The following is a 24,248-nucleotide window of genomic DNA, read 5'->3' as shown; positions in this document are numbered from 1 at the left end:
CATAAAAGTACGCAAGTCCCACAACCACAGCAAGGTGAGGGCACCATTGATGTGTTTTTCATACCAAAGCAAGAACTTGGCTTTAATTGGAAGGGGATTAATTTACTTACTATTAGCATTTGGTGATTTTGGATACTGAACAAACTCCATTTTATCTTCTCTTTTTGTTACTGATGTTGGTGGTTCATCATCAAATTCGAACATGATTTGATCTTTGTTGCCATCCATTTTGTCTGCATTTTCAACAGAAGATTCTCTATCATGTCCACTCTGTGGCCTTGAATTAGCTCTGTAAAAAAGGAGTGAATTTTATGCTTCAATAGCTATTTGCTTTTTCTACAACATGTATAATAGTTAGTTGCAGATGATATGAAATGAACTAAAATTGGTAATTAATAACTGTTGTCACGGAAAGTTTCTCTATGAGGAAATTACCGGTTAAACAAATTTAATATTTCTAAATTATTTTGAATTATAGAGAACATTAGTTACTCTAGATTAAAATGTGTTTTTACATCTGTAAAACAAGCATAACTACAATTATGGTAATTAAAGTAGATAAATGAATCAGTTGGACAAATAGAGAACCAAAACGGTCTGGATAAGTTATAAAATTGTAATATCTGAAATAATTGTAGCTGATGCGCCAATGAACTGACGTTTTCAATTCCAAACAGTACCAACGGCGGCTCGTCAGAGGAGGCAAGGGAGGCTTAGCCTCCCCATAAAATTTGAGGCTATTCATCGGAATAAATTAAAAGATATTGACAAATATCTCTCTCACTACGTAGTACGTACCAACATCAACAAAACTCAAACGCACCGCCCATGAACAAATAACGAATAAACCATCAACCTGAAATAATAAATGCCATACGTTGCAAGGGAGCCAAGCTTCCGACCGCTTTAAAATACGATATACTTCCCAAATTGTAGTTTCAGTTGCAGAAATTATAGCGTTAGAGGGGGCTAGCCTCCAGTTGGTCTCCGTTAGTGTACGACCGCGTTTGTTTTTTATTCAATTATTCGGACGGGATGCCGTGACAGACGGGAACTGAAAAATATTTCGGTAAATCGTTTCTTGATAATATTTGTTATTTGTGTATAAAACAGGTAGTAGTATTATTGTATTATAGCAGTGCTTTTTGGTAATATTTTTAATGTTTTCAAAGTGTTTTCTTTCAATTTCAAGGTGTTTTCAGGTTTTCACTTTTTGGTAAGTTTTTTTTTCCATTTATTATGGAAGTTGAACAAAATTAAAAAATCTGACGATATAGTCAATTGGTTGCTGACAAATAATTTCAAGTCTTTATCTTATGATAATAAATTTTACATTATTAAAACTCTGGGAAGGCCTCAACCAAATTTGATTTCCATTAAAACGTCAGATAATCGACAAAATCGAGGATTTAATATTAGTTGGTACAATAAATGCGATTGGTTAACCGGCTCCATTAAACGAGAAAAACTTTTTTGTTGGCCCTGTGTTTTATTTTCTGTACAAAACGAATACCAAACGTGGTCTAAAATAGGATACTCCGATTTTAAAAAAATCACCTCATTCTACAGAAATACAATTTAAATCTGAGGAGCATATATTTTCATCTTGTAAATTAAAATTGTTTAGCAAACAAAATATAGCAACAGCTTCAGATACAGCTCAAAAAGAGGCCATAATTTCTTCTAATAATCAGGTTAGGGAAAATCGGTCGAATTAAAAAAAATTATCGACAATACGATTTATTTGGGTTCCCAATAATTAGCTTTTCGTGGATACGATGAAACCGATGATTCGATTAATCGCGGCAATAACAAGGAACTTTTAATGTTATGGGGCAAATATGATTTACAATTTGGCACTTCTTTAAACGGCAGCGTTTTTTCGGGCACCTCAAAAACCATCCAAAATCAGCTTATATACAGTGTGGCATATATTATTAAGGAAAATATAAGCAAGGAGATTGGAAGTGTTTCTTTTTTTGCATGGGAAATTGATGAAACTACCAATATTACCTGTACATCACAACTTTCAATTGATTTTATATATGTCAAAGATGGTAATGTGGTAGAACGTTTTATGGATTTTCATGATGTTTCATCTGGGCGCCACAGCTGACAATTTGTTTAATTTTTTAATTCGCACTTGTGACACCTATAATTTTAGGCAAAAGGTAATTGCGCAAACCTATGGTTTACCTAAACGGTTTACAAACTAAAATAAAGTCCATAGCTCCTCATGCACTTTTTACGCATTGTCATGCCCATGTCCCTAACTTCAGTATTAAGCAAAGGGTGCAACAACATAAGAAATTTCCGGCCTCCGGCGGGCTTTTCTGTGTGTATATAGCCTTTATGACTTTAGCCTCCCCTGTTCTCCAATGCACGAGCCGTCACTGAACAGTACCATGTTTTCATGTAAACCATGAAGTTAATTACCAACCTAAAATGACTTGATTTGTCTTGACTCCTATTTCTGTGATGATGGTGATGGTGAGACTTTCTTGGAGATGGCATTTCAACCGATGAGGTACTGCTTGCAGAGACTCCTATATTACGGTGTGGCGGCACAGGAGGTCGATAATCGTTTATGTCTTGAGGTGGTTTAGGTCGTTCAGCTGGTTGAAGTGGCACACCATGAGGAGGAAGTGGTGGAGGTGGAGTAGGTTTATTCCTTCAATGATGGAAGAAATATATGGAATTAAAAATTATTTTGTGGAAATTCATTTTCAATTAGATATAGGAATGAAATACTTTGTCTGATTTCTTTGTCTGAAACCGAAACCTTGATCGTATTAATATCAATACATTAAGTAAGTGGAAATTAGACAAAATATTTTATTCCTATATCTAATTGACAAAATATCTTGTAAATAGTATTTTTCTGATAATCTCAGGAGAATAACTTGGAACTAATTTATGAAGGAGATGACTGAAATAACTATTCACTTTAAGTGTGAATACGAGGTAAGTTCAGAAAATAACGTTAATTTTCGTTTTCTGGTGAAAATATTCATTTATTCGTCTGCATTGATGTTGTCGACTTGAAACGAAATAGGCCCCATTAGATATTATTCACTTGTGCCTGCGATTCTTTATCTCCGAAACACTTCTCAAACTCGATGTTTGGGATAGCCTTTAGTTCTTTTAGCACAACGCACCTTCAATGTCATCTATGCCCACGAAACGACGGCCCTTCAAGGTTCTCTACATTTTTGGAACTAGAAAAAGTCGCCCGGAGCAATGTTTGGCGAATATAGAGGCTGGGGCATCGTTACAGTATTGTATTTGAACAAAAATTCTCGAGCAAGCAATGAAGTATGAGCAGGTGCATTATCGTGGTGCAAAAGCCCTAAATTGTTTTTTCCACAAATACGGGCGTTTTTTTCCGATTGGTTCTCGCAAATCATTAGCGATTTCTCTGATTATGTGTTCGGCGATAGTTCATGAACATTTCTTTCACTTCGGTTGTTGTTATGCTGGAGCGATCGGGGCTTTTTGTCATCTCCGACGTCTTCACGGCCATCTTGGAAATACTTATATCACTCGTAAACTCTTTTTTACTTGTTTTACCCATAGCAAATACACCATAGGCCATTGTTAACATTTCACGTATTTTGTTTCACGTCTGATCTCAACCGCTGCCCAATGAATTCAACTGAAAATTTTATCATACTTCAGGGGTATGTATACCGACATAATTGAAAATATTTCGATAATCAGACTCTGCAAACCTGTGAAATTTGGAACTTACCGTTATTTTCTGAACATACCTTATATACTATGAAAAATACACGAAAAAGTAAATTATAAATGTGTTAGTTTCAAAAAATTGGGTGTGAAATCTAACAAACATCAAATAGTTAAGAGTGTAGATGCACTTTGAAAATTGGTTGTTTTTGGTTCAATGTTGTATAACAAATCCTGTGAAAAATGTCGAAGCTGTGATGAATATTCAGAGCAAAATGTTAATGAGATTCCAAAAATTCATCAAATGAATAAGGGATAGGCTGTAGAAGTGCTAGAAGATTTAAAAAAATATTTTTATTTTACACACCTCAAAGACTTTCTACCCTGAAACCAATTTTCAATAATCGATTCCTGAAAATAGAATTGAAGAATATTGAATAACTTCTTCAGGAAATTTGAGGAAAAAAACTATTTTTGGAGCTTACGATTTCATTTTGTACAACATCACAGTTATTGCAGACAGTCATTTTGTACTTTTCTATCATATTTTTATTTAATTGTGAAAGTGAAGAAAATTCATTTTATTTTCAGATTAATGATGATATAACTTGAAAGTTTAACAAAATAGAGGGTTACATTATAAGTTTGAGATGAAGAGATGAAGGACTGAAAATGTTTCATATACAATTTTTTTTATATCAGTTCAATGGGCTTTTTTTAAATAATCTCTTATATACAGAGTAACGAGTTTTTTGAATGAAACATATATTGCTCTTCATTTTCAGATTGTACAGGTATATACCAAGCCGTTTAGCAATTATGTCAAAAATAAAGTTCAAAACCAGATCTATTCAACTGCTTCCATTTTCAATGAAAACTTATATGAAAAGTATGTTTTGTTATGAAGATGTCGTTTTTTTATTAGCGAGTAATGATTTTACCATTTTTACATTTTTTATTCATTTTTGTTGAAAGTAAGGCTCTAGTTAATTCCAGATATCATTTCTTATCGAGGTCTTTTTGAAAATAATGGGTTATATAGATAAATAGGTACCTAGCAGTTTGAAGCATATGAAAATATAAACAAAAATATATACATTTACAACACTAAACTTCTGCAGCGAAAATTTTGAAAATGTAATTTCAGAGTGAAATAAGTTTGATACAATTTGATGAGTATTCAGGTGTGTAGGTCTTACGGAAATATAAATAAATGAGATATATGTGATGACAGTTTGTCAATGAACAGAAATAATTACAAACCACATAGAGAGTTTACGTGAGAGTTCACATCATCAACAGATTTATTTGTGATCGATAATATTGAAAAGTTTCAGGGTCCGGTTAGCTAGTTTCTTACAAAATTACAACTTGGAATCCATAAAATAACATGTTTCCTTAAAAATAGAGAAATATAATGTTATCAAACATTGAATTTCCTTAGTCAAATTACTTATCAACAATGAAAACATTTTTTTTTCTAGGATGAATAACTTTGTTAATAAAATTGGGTTCAAAATTTGTTTTGTAGACTTTTTATTATGATATAACTCATTCAAACCGCTAAATATATAATCAGCCTTTCACGGGGATATCAAATGTAAAATCAAATATCACTATGCAACGGATTTTTAATAGATATAGTGATTCAAAAGGAAGATTTATATGTATATAACATGCATAATATAATAGAAAAACACTGATAATTTTAGAGGTTTGTAATGTGATGTAAATAAACATATTTATATGTGATTACATTGCAAATGCTGGCTCAACCCTACAAGATAGATCAAAAAATGTATATGCTAAAGTATTGTACACCCTAAAAAGAACTACAAAAAATTCCGCGATGGTATACGGCAGGGATAACCCACAATAACCTTTTTTTAGCCTCGAGAAATAATGGCTAATTTACGAAGCGATTTTGACAATAATCCTTATCAAATTAAGTACCTCAAATACATTGTGCATTTAATATAGTCCTTTACAGCATGTAATTTAAATGCATATTATCGAAGATATCACATATATTAAATGCACGGACATACCGGTTGCGACGGTACCGGCCGTATTGCACATTGAACCCGTGCGGAGACGGAGGGGTTCGCTACTAGGGTGATTTATAGAAAAAATGACAAAAATTGCTATCGAGTTTTCATTCACCAAGTATTAGAAACAAGCTTTTGTCCAAATTTAATATTTGGTAATAAAAATACTTCATTTTCAAAATATTCCCATAATCAAACATACAATTCAATTCAGTTTTCATTGAAAATGAGGATGATTGAATGAATCTGCTTTTTGACAATATTTTTGAATGCAATCGTAAATTTTTTCAATACTTTTCTGAAGGAATCTGAACATGGAAAGCAATATTTGTCTTTCATAAAAAAAAACTTGCACAAATTATCTCTTTAGCATGCTGTATGATGGAGATTATCTCAAAAATGTCCAGAGAATTGATAGCTAATAAAACGTTTGTACAAAACATGATCATTTCTCTGAAAGAGAAGTCAACAAAGGTATCAAGAATGATCCCCGAAATTGTGTTAATGAGGTTGAAAATGATACTTCACAAAATCCTTCCCAATTCTGGGATTTTATCAAAAATAAAAAAGGTAACAGTAGGATACAGGTTGAAATGGAAGATGAAGATGGAGAGAAATATTATTCAAAATCATAGAATATTGTTGACACTTTCAGCTCTTACTTTGCTTCTTTATCGAAAGCAAAACAATTTATGTTTTATCAGACATCTCTGAGAAAGGCTATTCAGGACAGGACTTTTATCAACTTTTATAAGTACAGCTAATTCCACATTTTTCCATTTTTTAACCTTCAAAGGCATGTAAGACCTTGTTTTCTTGTACTGGTCTCAACAATTTCAAACATTCCTGGCTTATTCTGTGAAGCTATTATAGTCCATTCAGTTTTTCCGACATATATGTCGGTCAAACTAAGCACACTAAGCTCGCTTCAAGGAGCATGTTTCACGTATTTTATTAATATCTGTTTTTTCGTTAACTAGCTGTTGTCCCCTTATGAACAACTACCAAAAGTCGTGTAGATACATAGCTTGTAAATAATACCAAAGCTTGTAAACAACAGTTTGTCATCTCCTCATAATGTTAACTTAGTTTGCAAAACGAGCACCGAGACAGCATTTTTGTTCTGGTAAAGAAAAAGATTCATTTCACACCAAAGGTTTCAAATTCCACTTATCAATGTTATCACCATGTCATAGCAATTCATTGTTGAAGTATTGAATTGCTTTTGGTTTTAGGAACTTCACAATATTCGATTTAGGTTACAATTTGACAGGTAAAAGTGGAACATCTGAAATGAATCGTTTTGCTACAGACCAAAACTAGAGAACTTTTTCACGACAGACATACTTGACTGTTTAAATGCCAAGGTGAGTTTTTGTACGAATGAGCTCTTTCTTTTAACAAGTACCACTCCTGACAAAATGTTTTATCAAAACAAATTCGAAATATTATCAATGCTAATATCTATAGATAAAACTTTCAGGTAAACATATAGTTTTCAGGTAACTTTGAAAAACAAATTTAGGGAGTCGAAAAGGCTTTTCACCAGCCTATATAACCTGAAATGTCTTCTATCTTAAAAAATACACACGTTCCATTTTTTGCACTGAAAAGTAAATAACTTATCAACTATTTCAATTATCCAATAATTTTATGAAAGAAATGACTGCTGTCTATACAAAAGACTGCTGAATGAGAGGTTTTAAGTGTGTGGAAATTAATGTACTCTATTGACTTTAACATAATCCTATTTTTTCCAATTGAAATTATCAACCCAAAACAAGATTTCGCTTTCTTAGATTTTATATTTTATGAACCAAGAATTGGTGTTTCCAAATATTTGTTGAAAGCAAACTACCACCTACCACACTTGAAGATCATCATTATTATCGTTATCATTAGTTATCCCTCCACCAACTTTGCTCTTACAATAAGTGCTGCTGTCGATGGCCTTATTGGAGTTGAGATCACTTCTGCTTGGTAGCTCAATATGAGTGGGATTGCTGAAACTTGTTGCCAAACTGTCTTCAGGTTCACAATAGTTCATGTTCAGAGGGTTGGTGATGATTCTCATGTCTGGTGGGTTATTATTGACAGTAGAATTGCGAATGGAAGGATCAATAGTAGCCCGACCTAGCCATACCCAATCATGGGCATTCGTTGTCGACTCGCGAGGTTTACGAGGTTCTCGGTGAATCACAAGACTGGTGGGATTCACGGGAGATGGTCGAATACCAGCCGTTACTCCAGCTTCAATCGGTTTGAACTTCGAAGCATATACAACACAAGATACCACAAAAACCTTAAAAAAAGAATCATATGAAGTTAAAACGAATGTATATATATATATATATATATATATATATATATATATATATATATATATATATATATATATATATATATATATATATATATATATATATACAGTGTGACCCATTTAAAATGGAACCACCCCTGTAGAATGTGCATTTTTCAATTAATCTCAATTTTTTTTTATTGAAATATTAAGCATGAAAAACTGTATCTTGACACTAACTTTCACAATTTTAGTTTCATTTCCAAGGCACTCTATGGTTTTTTTGTTTGTCAAAAACGGCAAAAGTTTATTAGGCAATTTTTGTTTTCAAATTTGACTACACCACTGGATTCGTAGTCGTTATAAATCAAAACTGTCAAATTTTCATTAAAAAATATTTGTTAACAACGAAGTTACAACAACTTCAATTTTGGAAACAAAGTATTTGTTTGTAATTTTTATTCAGATTATAGACATATTTGAGATCTGACAACACTGTCATCACCAAGTAGAACACCAGTGAATTTGTACAGTGAAAATCCGAAGTCAACAGCTCAATGCGTTCTACAGTTATAACTCCTGAAAATATGGTAATGTGAGAGATTTGTGGTGCAAGCGTTTTGTAATAAAAATCTGGCTACGCCACTGGATTTGTGGATAATATTCCCTTAAAATCATTCATTTGAGTGTAGGTTACGAGAAGTGAAAATTAAAATAAAAATTGAATAATTGAATAACAGAAAATTAAAAGTTCATTTTCAAGTTACGCAGTAGTAGACCAAGTTCAGAATCTCATGTCATGGGATCTCCCAATTGCGCTTTTACCAAATCTTGATAGAATCTTGAAGTATTAATGGTCATACTTGTAAGCTTTTTGGAAGTTTCCCAATAATAAATAATAGTACTTTTGTAACAGCGCACCTGGAAAATCACATTTTATGAGATTCTGAACTTACTCTACCTTCTTCTATAGCTGATGAAAACAAAATGTATACAAACAAGTTTCAAAGTATTTATTCAACAATTAATTGCCATTAAGAAAAAACTGATACTAAAATAAACATTGATTAAAAACTAAACATTCAAATTTTTGTGGCTTCTACCAAACCTCCATTAAGTTCAATACATTTATCGTATCTCTTCCAAATATTGTTTACACTATTTCTTATTTGTTGAACTGTAATTTCGGCACAAGCTTGTCGTATCCTTTGCATGAGTTCAGCTCGATTCGTTGGTCTTGTTCTGTATACTTTTTGTGTCAGAATACCCCACAGAAAAAAGTCTAATATTGTTAGATCAGGCGATCTAGGTGGCCATTCAATTAAGTCACTACCTCGTCCTATCCAATGATTTGGAAACTGGTTATTTGGCCACTCTTTAACAATCCTCGAATTGTGCACGGAACAGCCGTCGAGCTGAAAATATAAATTTACTTGTTCCGCAAGAGGCATTTCATCTATTTCGTCCGATAATTGGTTATTTAGAAATTCCAAAAAATTTTGCCCGTTTATGTTTCCATCAAAAAAATATGGACCTATTATTCTATTTTGTACTATACCACACCAAACGTTAACCTTTCCGGAATATTGACTTTTACAATTTATGATCCAGTGCGGATTTTCCGTAGCCCAATACCGAGCATTTTGCGATGAAACTACCCCATTGGTGCTGAAAGAAGCTTCATCACTGAACATTATGCAGTTTAAAAAATTTCTTGTGTTCAGGTACTCGCCTTGTGCCCACAAACAAAATTCCATACGTTTCACTTCATCACCTGCCTTTAAAGAGTGAAGAAATTTAGGTTTAAATGCTCTCATTTTGTTTTGTTTAAGACATCGTCGAATAGTCTCTCTCGGTAAGTTTGAATCCAAACTGGCGACTCGTAAACTTCTGTTTGGGTGGTTTCTAAAATAATCTAAAACAGCACCTTCGTTTAAATTTCTTCTTCGGTGATTATTTTTTAAAATATGTTTGCTGACTGCACCGGTTTCTTTAAATGTTTTGTTAATTTTACTGACGGTGCTTCTGTCAATGGGAAGTCGATTTGGATGTCTGTGATTAAATATCCTAGCTGCTTCTCTTTCACTATGATAATTGTCCCCAGAAATTCTCACAATTTCAATTCTTTCTTCTAATGATAATTGCAAAGCCATTATTAAATGCACGTAACTAACAACTATTATTTTATTTATGATTAACTGTCAAAATCACAGCCTACTGTTGATTTATTATAAAACCTTTGCATAATGAGTTCAGCTTCCTCAAATTATTGATATCTCCTCTAAAAGATTGTTTTAGCTGAGTTATGAAGAATTTACAGGGAACAATTTTTGTCCTGCTCTCTGTTTTATTATTGAATAAATGATTTCCATGCTTTAAATCAATTTGATTTTAGCGGCTATGCGGAAGAATGTACTAAGTACTGCATAACTTGAAAATGAATTTTTAATTTTCTGTTATTCTAGAATACACTTCTCGTAACCTACACTCAAATGAATGATTTTAAGGGAATATTATCCACAAATCCAGTGGCGTAGTCAGATTTTTATTACAAATCGCTTGCACCACAAATCTCTCACATTACCATATTCTCAGGAGTTATAACTGTAGAACGCATTGAGCTGTTGACTTCAGATTTTCACTGTACAAATTCACTGGTGTTCTACTTGGTGATGACAGTGTTGTCAGATATCAAATATGTCTATAATCTGAATAAAAATTACAAACAAATACTTTGTTTCCAAAATTGAAGTTGTTGTAACTTCGTTGTTAACAAATATTTTTTAATGAAAATTTGACAGTTTTGATTTATGACGACTACGAATCCAGTGGTGTAGTCAAATTTGAAAACAAAAATTGCCTAATAAACTTTTGCCGTTTTTGACAAACAAAAAAAACCATAGAGTGCCTTGGAAATGTGAAAGTTAGTGTCAAGATACAGTTTTTCTCGCTTAATATTTCAATAAAAAAAAATTGAGATTGATTGAAAAATGCACATTCTACAGGGGTGGTTCCATTTTAAATGGGTCACACTGTATATATATATATATATATATATATATATATATATATATATATATATATATATATATATATATATATATATATTTTTTCTTTGATTGATGCAACTAATTTTCCTTTATTTCGAGTATTTTGATATTAAATTCTACAAAAAGGATTTGAAGCTGGCACTCCTCAAACTGCAGTTTAAGGAGTGCCAGAAGATGACAGTACTACCAACTGTCGAAAGCGCTCGCAGATAATTAATAGAAGATATAAAGCTTCAAATCCTTTTTGTAGAATTTAATATTGAAATATATATATTTGTATATAGCCATATATGTATAATCCCAAGGTTAGCGTATTCCGATCACTCACACACACGCCCTTGTCAAGTGTCTTGCATACCCTCCAACCACTTGCCGAACATTCCTCATCATATGTCCGAAACTCCTATCACTTCACTGAAATCCTGAAATCCTTCAATAACCAATAAACAGACATCCTCGTCAGCTTTGACGTAGTATTCCTTTTCACAAATATCCCACTATTCGAAACCTTATCCCTTTTCAAAACGGAACATTAAATTCCGCAAAATTCGATCCACCGCATCATCCACTGCGTGTCCAGCACATATTTCCGTTCCCACAAACAAGTGAAAGGCACCCCAATGGGTTCTGCACTATCTCCAGTCCTTGCAAACCTTTACATGGAAGACTTTGAAACCAGAGCTATTGACAAGTCTCATTTCAAACCCACGTGTTGGCTCTGATATGTGGATGACGTCTTTCTTATTTATATGGCCCCACGGATCCGAAGGTCTCCATGCATTCTTGAACCACATCAACTCCTTACACCCTGACTTAAAATTCACAATGGAAGTCGGAAATGATAACTCACTTCCATTCCTGCACGTTCTCATCACAAAGTCCAACAACTCTTTCTCACACACTGTCTAACAAAAACCTATCCATACATATCCATGATGATGCATCCTGCCCAGCAGAATTCCGTTTTGAATTTCCTCATACATCCTTTTATATGACTCACTGACAATCACAACACATTCAAGGAACTAGTCAAACTCAAAGCCGCCCTTCACCAAAACGACTTACATCCATGGAGTTACCTACAAAGTAAACCGAATTCTGAAGAGACCGAACGTAAGGACAGTATTCACAACTAACAATCAAACATCACCTTGAAACAGGCCACACAATAAGCTTCAAAAACACCAAAAAACTCTTCACTCTTCAGGCCAGGATAATATGAGATCTGTTCAAATTTTTTTATATTTTTTATGTTAATACACACGTCTCGAACATATGTTCACAGTTTTAGCTGTTTATCATGTGTAGTTTGTTGATGAGTGGCATAAAAGTTCGAAGTGTTTTGCGTGTTCAGAAATTTTCTGATATCGCCTCAGAACATCAACAATCGATGAAAATATTAAGATAGTGAAGAAAATTGTTATGGGGAATCGTCGAATCACTATTACAGAAGTATATAGCTGAGGATGTCTACATGAAGCGTGTGGCAGCAAAGGTCTTTCCAAAATTAATGAATTTTGATAAAAAAAACGTCGCATGAGCATCGCTCAGGAGAATCAGATCTGTCAACGGAGAATCAGATTTGTTTGAAAGGGTCATATCTGGAGACGAATCATGGGTATATGGTGATGACATCCAAACCAAAGTCCAATTGTCCCAATGGAAGAGCCCAAGGAGAGCCAATAAAACAAGCACGCCAAGTTTCATCAAATGTCAAGGTTTTGCTCACCGTTTCTGGTTCGTACGTTTTTGGCCAAAAACAACACCGGCCTCAGCCAACGTATTCATCAGATTTGGCCCCCTATGACTTTTTCCTGTTCCCAAGATTGAAGAGACCCATGAAAGAACGGCGTTTTGCGACGATTGAGAAGATAAAAACCAAATCGCTGAGAGACTCAAGGACATACCAGAAAGTGTATATCAGAACTGTTTCGAGGATTGGAGAAAACCCTGGCACGAGTGTATTATATCTGAGGAAGACTACTCTGAAGGGAAATAGAAATTGATGAATACATAGATAGTGCTTGAGAAAAATTTAAATTCGCTTAATTATGCGAACAGACCATGTATATACAAATTGAATGATAAAATGTGATTGATTCAGCACAAGAACTAATGTGAATTTCGCACAATAATAATGATGATAAAAATACTTACCACTATTGCACAACAGAATGCAGCAAGTAAAACATACATGCTAATCTCTAGTGGAGTAGAATGAGGTGTTGCTCTCTGTTTTGGAACGCCCTTATTGTTACCTTGATACTGACGAGCCTGAACATTTGGTTCCTGAGAGTCTTCATCATTTGAGGGAGAACCTGTGAAAGAAAACAAAGTTATTACAGAATAAGTTCTTGAAAATGTTGGTTTTAGTAGTTGCAAGAAACTAGATGAATGAATCAATCCAGAAAAAGAGAAAAGAAATGCATTTCTCTCTCGGATTGTAATGATAAAAATAATGCTGAAACTGAAATAAAAAGAAAAGTAGACTACTAGATTGAAATATTCAGAGTAACTTATTGACTTCATTATTTGGATTTTCTATCGTTTTTTCATTTCAGTTTATTTACCAACTGATTTGAGCGTATAATTAGCTGGGTATACAGATGACACAAAATTTCACACTTTCGAAAGCATAAAAAAATCTAGTGTCACGTAGAGATCTCAACAATTTCAGAGAAATTTCATTTATTCTATGACTGTTCTCCAAGTCATGTTGGGTGATACTAGAAATTTCTGGTCTTCAAACTGGTTTGCTTAGTCTGTCAGTCCTCACAGCTCATTTCATATATTCCCAAATTTTCATTTTCCAAAATTTCGTCTTTAGGGTTACCTAACATTTGTTGAAGTGAGCAATAAGTTTTGATGGCTATACGTTCAACTTTTTGAAAATACGATCTAATCTTTTACTGTATCTTGGTTCATAGGGAAGGAAAATGAATTTTGAAACTATGTATTTTCGAAAAAACTATATAGATCAGTTCAAAACTGAACAATTTCAAAAAAGCTGTATCGGGTGTTAATATTTAGAATAAATGTTAGAGATTTGGTAAATTGGTTATAGTTAAATTATCTTTGCAAAAAGTATTGGAAAAATGTAATATTCATTCATCACACTATAATACATCAGCAGATTTTTTGTTCAACACTACTTGATACAAGCTAGCTGCCAGCTGCAGGATCTTGTTGGAATACAATAAATTCAAATTTGTCTTAAAAAATATTAGAACATTGATTTTATAGCATTAATGGATGTATGGATTCATTCAGGCACTTCAATATTCAACACTGGCATAACAATGGTTTTTAATTGAAATCTTGTGTGTTTTAATTCAATTAGGTTAGGTTAGGTCCAAAGTGAGTGGACCTATTCGACCCTCCACCGCAACCCGCAAGGTTTATTTGTTACTCACATCTATTCACACTCTACCAAATAAACCCAAATTTTTAACGAAGCCGATTAGTTTACATGGTGAGTGGTCTTTCAGATCAGATGGTAAGGGTACGGCTCTGCGGAACTCTATAAACCTGATTCGATCCCCAGCGGGGCAGGCACAAAGTATGTGCTCTGCTGTTTCATCATTTTCCAAACAGAGGCGACACACTCTTTCTTCCGACAGTCCGAGTCTCTGCATATGATGATTCAAATGACAGTGACCTGTAAGAAGGCCTGTTAGACATCTTAGTTAATTCCTACTGTAGTCCAACAATTGTTTGGTAGCAAGCTTCGAAGGGTGAATAAACGCCTTGGCGTTTATTCCCCGCAGGCACAAAGTATGTGCCTACGGGGCAAGCACCGAATCAGGCTGGGGACCGAGACGGGTTTTGCAAAACCTCAAACATTTTCTCAAGCTTTTTCATTCCGCCATATTTGACAGTCTTTGTTTTCACCAAAAAACAGAAACATTTCAGTCAATTATCCCATTTCCGACACCAAATGTTACGTTATTGCCCCGTGGGTTGACCAATAATTGACTACGCTGAACAATAATCAAACTTAACTTTATTTCACTTTGAATACAACAAACACTTTAACTAAAACTTCAACTATTATTAGAATGTCTATCGCCTCACTAGATCGCTTCGCGTACCGCACTGTAACTTCCACTTGACTGTGTCGAAATACTCCTGGCTAGCGTTTATATATCGTAATCGAATACGGCAGAATATTTGCAAAAATTCCATCGAAATCGGTAGCATTGTTCGTGCTACATCAAGAGCGCCAGCGAACATCGTACATTCGCGCGCTCTTAGCTACGTCACAATTGGTTTATGGATACCAGTAGCGGCAGGCGTTATTTTCTTCAGGACATTATTTACAACAATATAACATTCAAATGTGCAACATTTCTTTGATGCGATGCTAGAAAACCAACAACAGATGGGACGCTCCAATGTTGCCCTATATTACTCTGTTTAAATTCAAAGGGGTATATTTTATTGCTGATGCAGAATGATTTGTAGACTTCTTGTGCGACACAGTTATCTCACAATGCTCTATTACATATCTGTACCTAGCTTTTGGCCTTATACTTCTCAATATATGGAAATTTCCAGAGGAATGAAATATTACAATTACCTTTCAAAATATCCTGCAGATCTGAAAACTCTCTTCCTTTAGTGCCACCATAGCTGCCTCCATCGTTTTGTAAGATATCTGGTCTGTGTGCTGAATCAGTGCTAAAATCTACAGTGATACTTGCTGCAGCAGTACCGAGTGGACCTGCAGATTTCATCTTCGGTCTACCACTGTTCCTACACTCTTCTGCCAACAGAAGAGTAACCTGAAGAAGATCTCCACTTCCTTCACCTACGGCTATGACTCGTGGATGGTGAGAAGCGACCATTGGGGCAAATGCTACCACCTCAGGATCCAGACTTTCAACAACTAAGTGATAATCCGTATCAGAGATGTCCCGAAGAGGAGTTTTTTGACCATCTGAGAACTCTAGCTCAATATCTAGAAGACCTTCCTGTGTTAACATGAAATAAATTAGATGGTTAGAGTAAGTAGTTCTTTTAGCTAGTCCTAATTATAAAAATAATTTGAAATCTCTCTGATACAAACCTGATACTGGGCAGTTAATTTTCTTGTTATGCCTGTCTCCGCAACATATACGTTTTCCAGGGAACTGTCGGGTGAAATGTTGAGTTGCAATCCAGAAACCACTTGTACGGAGAGTCTGCTTAGAGCAACCTTGTCATTGCCCACTCTTACTTCTTTGGAACCATATACTCTGCTGGTTATTGGAGACAGTACCTAACCAATAGACAAAAATGTAATGAAAATTCATTGATGAAAACTATTCATTGGGAAATGTGATTATTGAAATGCCAATTCAAGTTTTGATTTTGTTTTGCGTTGTGGATGATATTCTGAAAGCTATCCTTCGATATTGCAAAGTGTTTAAACAGCTTTAGTAATATATATTCGAAAATTAGATTAAAATTAGAGATGGAAAAGAACATTTGCATTCTTTTCTTGGATACTTTAACTATATTGGTTGATTATATAGAAGGCCTAAATCTGAAAGTTTGGCAAATTGTCTGAATCACGTAACCACCAGAATAGACTGTGGTACCACTTTAAAATAGAAATACATTGAAAATGAAGTTTTCTAATGTCGATAAAGTATCGAATGACCTTTAGTCCGATGAAATTTATAACATTCAATGTGGAAATTGTGACCACATGTATATTGGGCAAACAAAATATTTACTAAGTAACAGAGTAAAATAACACAAAAGTAATTCCGCTGTGAGAACAACCCGAGTATTTCGTCCGTTGCCAGATTGCCTTTAATAATATCTTCCGTAGTAGTAGACAAAACGGCAAATACAAAAACATGCAGACCACGACTAACAAACCGGAAACATAGCTCTGATTCCGAATAGAAATGATCTGTATTGGCAGCAACGCAAATTCAGTTAATAGACAAACAGACATTGAACATCTCTGTGGCATCTACAATAATATGAATGGTTGCTCATTTGTTACCTGAATGGCACTTTACACAAAAACATCTGATTTTTTGAAACTGGTTAGTGATGAATATGTATTCAATTTTGTTCAATATATTTTATCTATTTGATCAGTCTGGTTTTGTTCATTGTTAATCACACTCGAAAGCTGTGACCATTGTTGTAATGACACATATAATTCGTATATTTCGACTATGTAGTATCATGCACCATTAATTTCTTTCGAGGTGATTTGAAATAGTAATTCCTCTTGAAATATGTGTACATTGTTTCAGTTTCGAACTGATGTATCATATATTTACAGATTTTAACAGTTTTAGTTCGTAGCTTAGCTCTAAAATGGTGAAAAACAATTTCACAAAACGTCAGAGAAGACGCGAGAAGATACCCAGGTATCAATATTTAAAAAAGCTTGAACATCTTCCGAATTAATATTCCAATTCAATTCCAATTTATTCATTCAGTTAACATTCAGTTAACATAAATATTCAGTTAAATCAAGTTAAATAATTAGATTACATGAATAACTATTTTATGTGCTATTTTGAATTCATTAAAAAGTCGAGAATTACACCTAAGCATAGAATATGCTTGTATTGTGCCAATTCTCCCAATTCAAATGAATCCTTATGACTATAGAAAACAAAACAAAAAGTTTTCATATTATATGTTATATAATATATTGGAGAGAGAAGGTAAGTGCAATGGACCAAAGAAAGGAGTGAGAGCGGGTATTTCATGTATGAATAACTCCTTGGAATTTTTGTATGATAAAAATTTGTGTCAGATTTGTACTAGGGGATTCAAAAGATATTGTTAAATATTGTTGCATTTTCAGCGAGGTATAATTTTATACCTTATATAATAGAGAAGTGATTTTTAAATAGGATATGAATTATACTCCAGAGAGTGAATAGCTATATGACTAACACTGATTCAGGAGACCATGATCTAAAAACATACAGTATGGAGTCTGACAAGACACCATAATTTGATAGATCGAGATATTTGAAATTATTAATTTCAAATTTGCCCTGAGTAATCATCCAATTGAAGAAGACAAGACGATTCCGTGTTTCAAGGCAAGTAGATGAGAATAAATGTAACTCACCTGCACTTCTGTTCTTCCAACACTTCTTCCTTGCAGAACTCTTCCATGGAGACTAGCAATCCTTGGATCACTGACTCGAAGCCAAGGTAGTACTAAATCGGTCACTCGTAGATATGTCCTTCTATTGATCAGGTAAGTGGTACGACCTGACGTGTGATCCGAAGCAAAGAAACGCGCGTACACTTCAACAGACGTTTGTTGATATCTGAGTCGACAAATTGGTTTCTCGATGACATTACCCATATCGTCAGTAGAACTCATACCCCAACCGCTGCTAAAGGAGCGTTTTTTTCTTCTCGATTTTGAAGCGCTAGAGATGAAAAGCATATATTGAATTTCGATCTCTGAATAATTCAACTCAAATACAAATGAATGGAAGAATACTTCTCACAAATAAGAAGTATAAGTCTACTTGATATTGCAATATAATGCAAATTTTTCTTATCAAAAATATGGTTTTCTGGGCTATTGATGGTGAAACATGGGCTATTTATTGATGGTGATTTGAGTTTTCCGTATTTGTACCTATACATTTGAAATAGGTGAATGAATCAGTGTATGCAGTATAATGAATTATAAAGGTAATAAGATACTCTCTAATCTATCATAGTGGCGGGTTGGCTGTCCTTGTTCATCTTTCACTGCCTGACCCACTGTGCATGGCGAGTGCATTGGCTTGGAATGTGGGGGTTGAGCAAAACTGCCATGGGATGCCGGATACGGGAATGACAGAATCACTTGTGGTTCTGTTATTCCCTAACTGAATGGCATCCCAACGATGGTTTAATCCTAAGGTGGGTGTATCCGTGCCGAGAGGATAATGACACTGAACCTATCAGCTGTCTCTACGGAACCTTCGAGATACCGGGCACCCTTTCGTCGTAGCATCACCTTGTCACGGTAATGCAGGGCTCTGCCGTGATTGACCTTCTATCTAGTGATTGACCTGATAGGTAAAGTGATCACCGTCTTTTTCCGGACGAATTAACAATAGCTATCTGTCAAAGACAAATGGAAATAATTCATTGGTTGACGCCATATTGTCTCCGTAAACACCGGCCGGGTCCGTGCTCGTCTTCAGATTTAATGGTGAAATGATTGTGTTTTATGGTATCTGATCTAAGGTGAGTGATTTGAATATAGTTAAAAAGTAATGTCATCAGTTTCATAGGAAGACAATGCACGATTTTATCGATTCAGTGGATTAATTGAGTTGTTCATTTCGCTGCAAAGTGGATCAATAATATAACCTCATTTGTCATTTTTTGTATATTTTTTTCACCGCATGCTAAATCGGGTAAAATGGCCCACCAATAGGTAAGGTAAAGTAACCTGGTGGGCCACTTTACCTCCTTAGTGCTTATTTTTTCTGCAAACAAATAATGTTTTGTGTTCTTCAGGTATGACAAATAAATACACACGGACGTCACAGCAGCAGATATGCAGTTCAGAGATAATGTATAAAGCTATACAAGCTGTACGAAAAGGTGAAATGGACTTCTTGAAAGCAAGCGAAACCTTCGGTTTTCCTCGAACAACGCTCAAACGGCGTTTAAACGGAAAAAACAAAGACGCCGTTGAAAATATAAAAATACTGGGGTCTCGTCGTCCAATTTTTAGTCCAAAACAAGAGAAAGAATCAGGATGTTAATATAAATACAGCAGCTGCAGTTACTCCACCAACATTTGATCCTTACTTAAACCCGCAACCCAGAACATCCTTAGCAATATCGCCTTGCAACATATTTCCGATTCCCAAAGCTAAGACTAAAACTGCGAATAGAAAAAGGGGGCGTACGGTAATTTTAACCAGCAGCTCATATAAAAATGAGTTGCAAGAAGAAACAATACAGCAAGAACAAAAGAAAGCTACAAGGAAAGTGAAAAAAGCTACTATTGAATCAACCCCAACTAAAACTGCAAAAAAAAATTTGAAACTAAAATAAAAAAACGTGGCACGAACGTTGCTAAAAAGAAAAGTAACAAATATACTGACGACGATGATGTCATAGATGATAACTCTGAATGTTTTCACTGTGGCGAAGTTTGGTCTAAATCAAAACATGAAGATGGTTGGATACAGTGTTCTAGTTGTAAGCCATAGGTCCATGAAGAGTGCTCGGGTTGTGATTTCAACAATGATAACTTTCATTGTGAATTTTGTTCCTAAGAATATTTTCTATTAGGTTAGATTATGAATGAACACATACAAATGAAAAGGTTGTTACTTATACTCTATAGATTAGTAACTAAAAGTTGATTTAATTTATCTTCCTCTTGAAGATGATCACTTGGTGATCGAAACACGTGTCGAGGTGTAAAAATAACGATTTGGTGTTGGGAAAAAACTCCAGTAATATTCATTACTACACCAAAGGTTCCAAACAGTACATCATAAGTAATTTGTTATTAATGAATAATTGAGAAGAAGCTAACAAGTTGAGACTTAATTTTTGTAATTAATATAAAAGGCTGTTGATAAGTAAATAAAGACTGTTTATGATGAGTAAACGTAAGTATATTTAAATCAAGAAAAATAAAATACTCTTGATTATTGTGAATTAACATACTTACTGAATTAAAAACTGTTTAATTTAAATATTTTTTCCAAGCAAAATTTCGATAAATCTGTATTAAAATAACATAATTTTGATGTTTTATTTGAAGTAGGCCACTTTACCCGTTTAAGAATTTGTATATGCCATTTTACCCGACCAGGATAGGTAAAGTGGTCAATTTCCCATTTCGACTTCTATCTTGAATTATGCTAAAATTATCAAAATATTTGTCTGTAAACAATGTAACATCGAAACTTAATGATTACACGGATAATAATAAACAAACGAACTGTAAAAAGGTTGACATTTATTCGGTTGGCGTGGGTTTAAAGCTTAGGGTGGCCACTTTACCCTATCTTCCCCTACTCGTGGGAGTTTTATGGGCAGAGTAAACTTAAACATTCTTTCTGACCCTAAACCGAGCAAAGTTTGTACCACAGATCTGCTAAATGGGAAATATATTCAAGACTGTTTCTAAGCTTTCTCATAGTGTTTCTGAAGTAACTGAGGTTATTCTATCAGTCACGAATGTATAAATATATTCTTTTCATATTGTTAGTCTATGAACCAGGACAAAAACCCAGTGAAATCCCAACGAAAGTAAGGAACTGCACAACCAGGTAATTAGGAATAAACCTAACTTTGCCAAACCTAATGGTTCTATACCTAAATCTCTCCATTCAGTGTTGAAGTCGTTGGTCAAAATTTCACCAAGGCTATATTCAACCACTAACACATGCGAACAAAGAAAAATTTACTAGATAAACAATTTGCATTCATTTTCACAGTAGATTTTCAGAAATATACACAACGTTTATGGATTGAACAGTATATTGAAAAAAATTGCTGATGGTTTATTAGATCCCCTAACCAACCTTATCAATATGTGCTTCTTGACTCGAACTTTTCCCGATGTATTCAAAGAAACCAGTTATTCCGATTCACTAAAGTTGCGACAAGGACAGCCCAGCAAATTACCGATCTATTTCGATAACCCCGATTATTGGGAAGTTGATGGAGAAACTTGTGAAAAACAGACAAATACTGTACTTGGAAAAATATAAAATTCTAAATAAGAGACAGTTCGGTTTCAGAAGTTGTAGATCCACGGTTCAAGCCGTGAAGGAGGTGGTGGGCGATATAGTTGAGTGCTTTGAAGCAGGTCAAGTAATTGCTATGACACTTTGCGACCTCAGCAAGGCGATCTCACTAAATCACTATCGACCCGAACTGGCTTTGTACAGATAGATATGCTCATTTTTTTCTGTCATAATGTAACGCAGGAGTTTGTAACTGGTGAATAAGGACATTTGATAAATAAAATTGACTCAAACAAAAGTTAAATGAGGGAATTGGCCGATACTTGATGAAAATCCATAACTAACGTTAAGTGAGATTTTCACTTAACAATTTTACAAAACGCAACACGTGTTTCGCCATAAAATGGCTTCTTTACTAACTGTTAATGAAGACACGCTCGAAGAAACCATTAAGTAACAATTAGTAAAGACACGCCCGAAGTACCCATTGTATGGCGAAACATGTGTTGCGATTTTGTAAAACTGTTCAGTGAAAATCTCACAATAAATTGTTTTTTGAATACGTTCAAGCAAAACTATGTTCAAAAGTATCAATTGTAATTTTGAACTATGTAAGTTTCTATTTACCTGATGACAAAACAAAACAAAAATGCCACCTCAATCTTCATTGATTCATTGAGTAAAACAAAATCAACGCAATTGCAACCTTTGGGTTTGCGAGACCGCTAGATTCTTGTTCACTCGACAGTTTCAATTTTGTAGTAAGTCCTAAGATATTGATTTGTGTTGTGGGTGTAAACGAAAATTATATCGTGCATGAAATGCTTATGGAAACTGACGCATTCATTTCTTAAGAATCAATATTGTATTCTTCTGAATAGCTTTCCAAATAGCTTCTAAATAGCTTACCACATTACATGTGACATTATTTTGAACATTGAAATGGCATATATCTATCTTTAAAAGATAGATATATGCCATTGCGGACTTTTTTGTAGATCTATAAAAGAATAACGAAACGTAGTGAAATATTTCATTATATCTAAAAGGAATTGGCAGCATTTTCGATGAAAGTTCGTAGGATAGCACCACCGCCCTGACTTTTCATGGATAACATCTTCATATTTCAACCAATTCACACAAACATTATAATTATATATACATAAATTACTTTGACCATTTGTGAAAACTTTTTGAGAATACGTTCAGGAGTTTTTGACTTTATCGCAATTAGACAGATAGACAAGGCTGGGGGTCTTGTAATATGTAGTGATTTAATTGAGGACTTAATAATAATAAGGATTTAATAAGGACCTGTAGAATCCATTGGGGAAAGATAAAACTTTTTTTGGAATGAAATTGTTAGTTACTAATTAACTAACAGGTTTTGGGTCTGGTAACCAAAAGAATTGTGGTCAGCGACCAAAATGGTTAACAAAGTTACAAAGGGGACTCGATATTCAAACTCAACCCACCCTCTGGTGGTCGGACTGAATCGGCTTAAATGTATACATTATAAAAAAGAATTCGTTCAGTATTGTCCGAGAGTAAGAGAATTTCAAGAATGCAAACATGTCGCTACATCAAAGAAAGCAACATAGTCGTCTCAAGCAAATAGTACTGCAATTCACCCACAAAATCATTGAGATATGTCTACCCTCTATATCCCTTGAGGACGCCGTTAACGAGCCATTAAAATAGAGATATGCGACAAAGAACGCGAAAACACCGACAAAGAATGCAAAAATACTGCCAAAAGAACCGCTCGATGTTTTTCCTGATATTATGTTTAAGATAATATTAATATGCGTCGGACTGGGGGTATTAATATAAATTTTCCATTGATATATTCTGTATGATGAGAATTAAATGTATGGTGAAAACTAATTTTGTTTGAATATTATATTTTGGGAAGGACAATTTATATTTGAAATAGTTTTTTAATATTTAGAATTGTTACCTTCTACAGATCTATAAAATAATCAGAATATTAAATTTACAAATAAATACAAATGTGGAAAGGGCAAAAAGTTACTGCATTTGATAAATTAGCTTTTTGGAAAAGAAATTAAATTTGTCATTAACTTGAATTTAAAAAATTTTACATATCAAAAGAAATATGTATCATCTGGTGACGTTTTAAAGACTCTAGCCATTTCCTTTATCCAACTTATTTAAATCAAAACATTATAATTTGAAGTTATGATTCGTCTTTTGATGTAAATAAATTTGATATTATTATTATCATTGACACCGATAATATCAAATTGATCGTCGGTATTCGAAACATCACCAGATAAGTATACAAATAGAATAGATTTCCGCGGTTTAAAATTTGAACATATTTCGAGTTGAACCGCGATCAAAATTTTGCGTTGTTCGACGTTTCGGCTTCGACTTTGACATTTTCAGGAAGTAGAAAAGTGTGGCTGCACTGAGAGATACACTTTATATATTCTTGTTAGTTTGGAAA

General features: G+C 34.1%; 1 protein-coding gene across 2 annotated transcripts in view; it reads right to left on the bottom strand.

The window, feature by feature from the left end:
* The window catches only part of dtn (transmembrane protein 132C dtn), a 237,620-nt gene that overhangs the window by 9,830 nt on the left and 203,542 nt on the right, over positions 1–24,248 (bottom strand). Inside the window, exons 8-14 of one of the 2 annotated variants that reach the window (XM_074180115.1) lie at positions 18,178–18,487; positions 16,153–16,344; positions 15,664–16,057; positions 13,242–13,402; positions 7,601–8,037; positions 2,441–2,671; positions 111–289 (exon numbers count right to left, since the gene is read on the bottom strand). In XM_074180115.1, coding sequence (XP_074036216.1) covers positions 111–289; positions 2,441–2,671; positions 7,601–8,037; positions 13,242–13,402; positions 15,664–16,057; positions 16,153–16,344; positions 18,178–18,487 — 1,904 coding nt within the window. Of the gene's footprint in view, positions 1–110; positions 290–2,440; positions 2,672–7,600; positions 8,038–13,241; positions 13,403–15,663; positions 16,058–16,152; positions 16,345–18,177; positions 18,488–24,248 lie in introns of those variants that run through there. The other variant, XM_074180116.1, reaches the window with a different exon arrangement.

This window comes from Leptinotarsa decemlineata, unplaced genomic scaffold (genome assembly GCF_025532065.1).
Source record: "Leptinotarsa decemlineata unplaced genomic scaffold, Ldec_3_MD MMD2_tig00026294_RagTag_RagTag, whole genome shotgun sequence".
Classification (NCBI taxonomy): Eukaryota; Metazoa; Arthropoda; class Insecta; order Coleoptera; family Chrysomelidae; genus Leptinotarsa; species Leptinotarsa decemlineata.
This window is presented reverse-complemented; position numbering and strand designations above follow the sequence as displayed.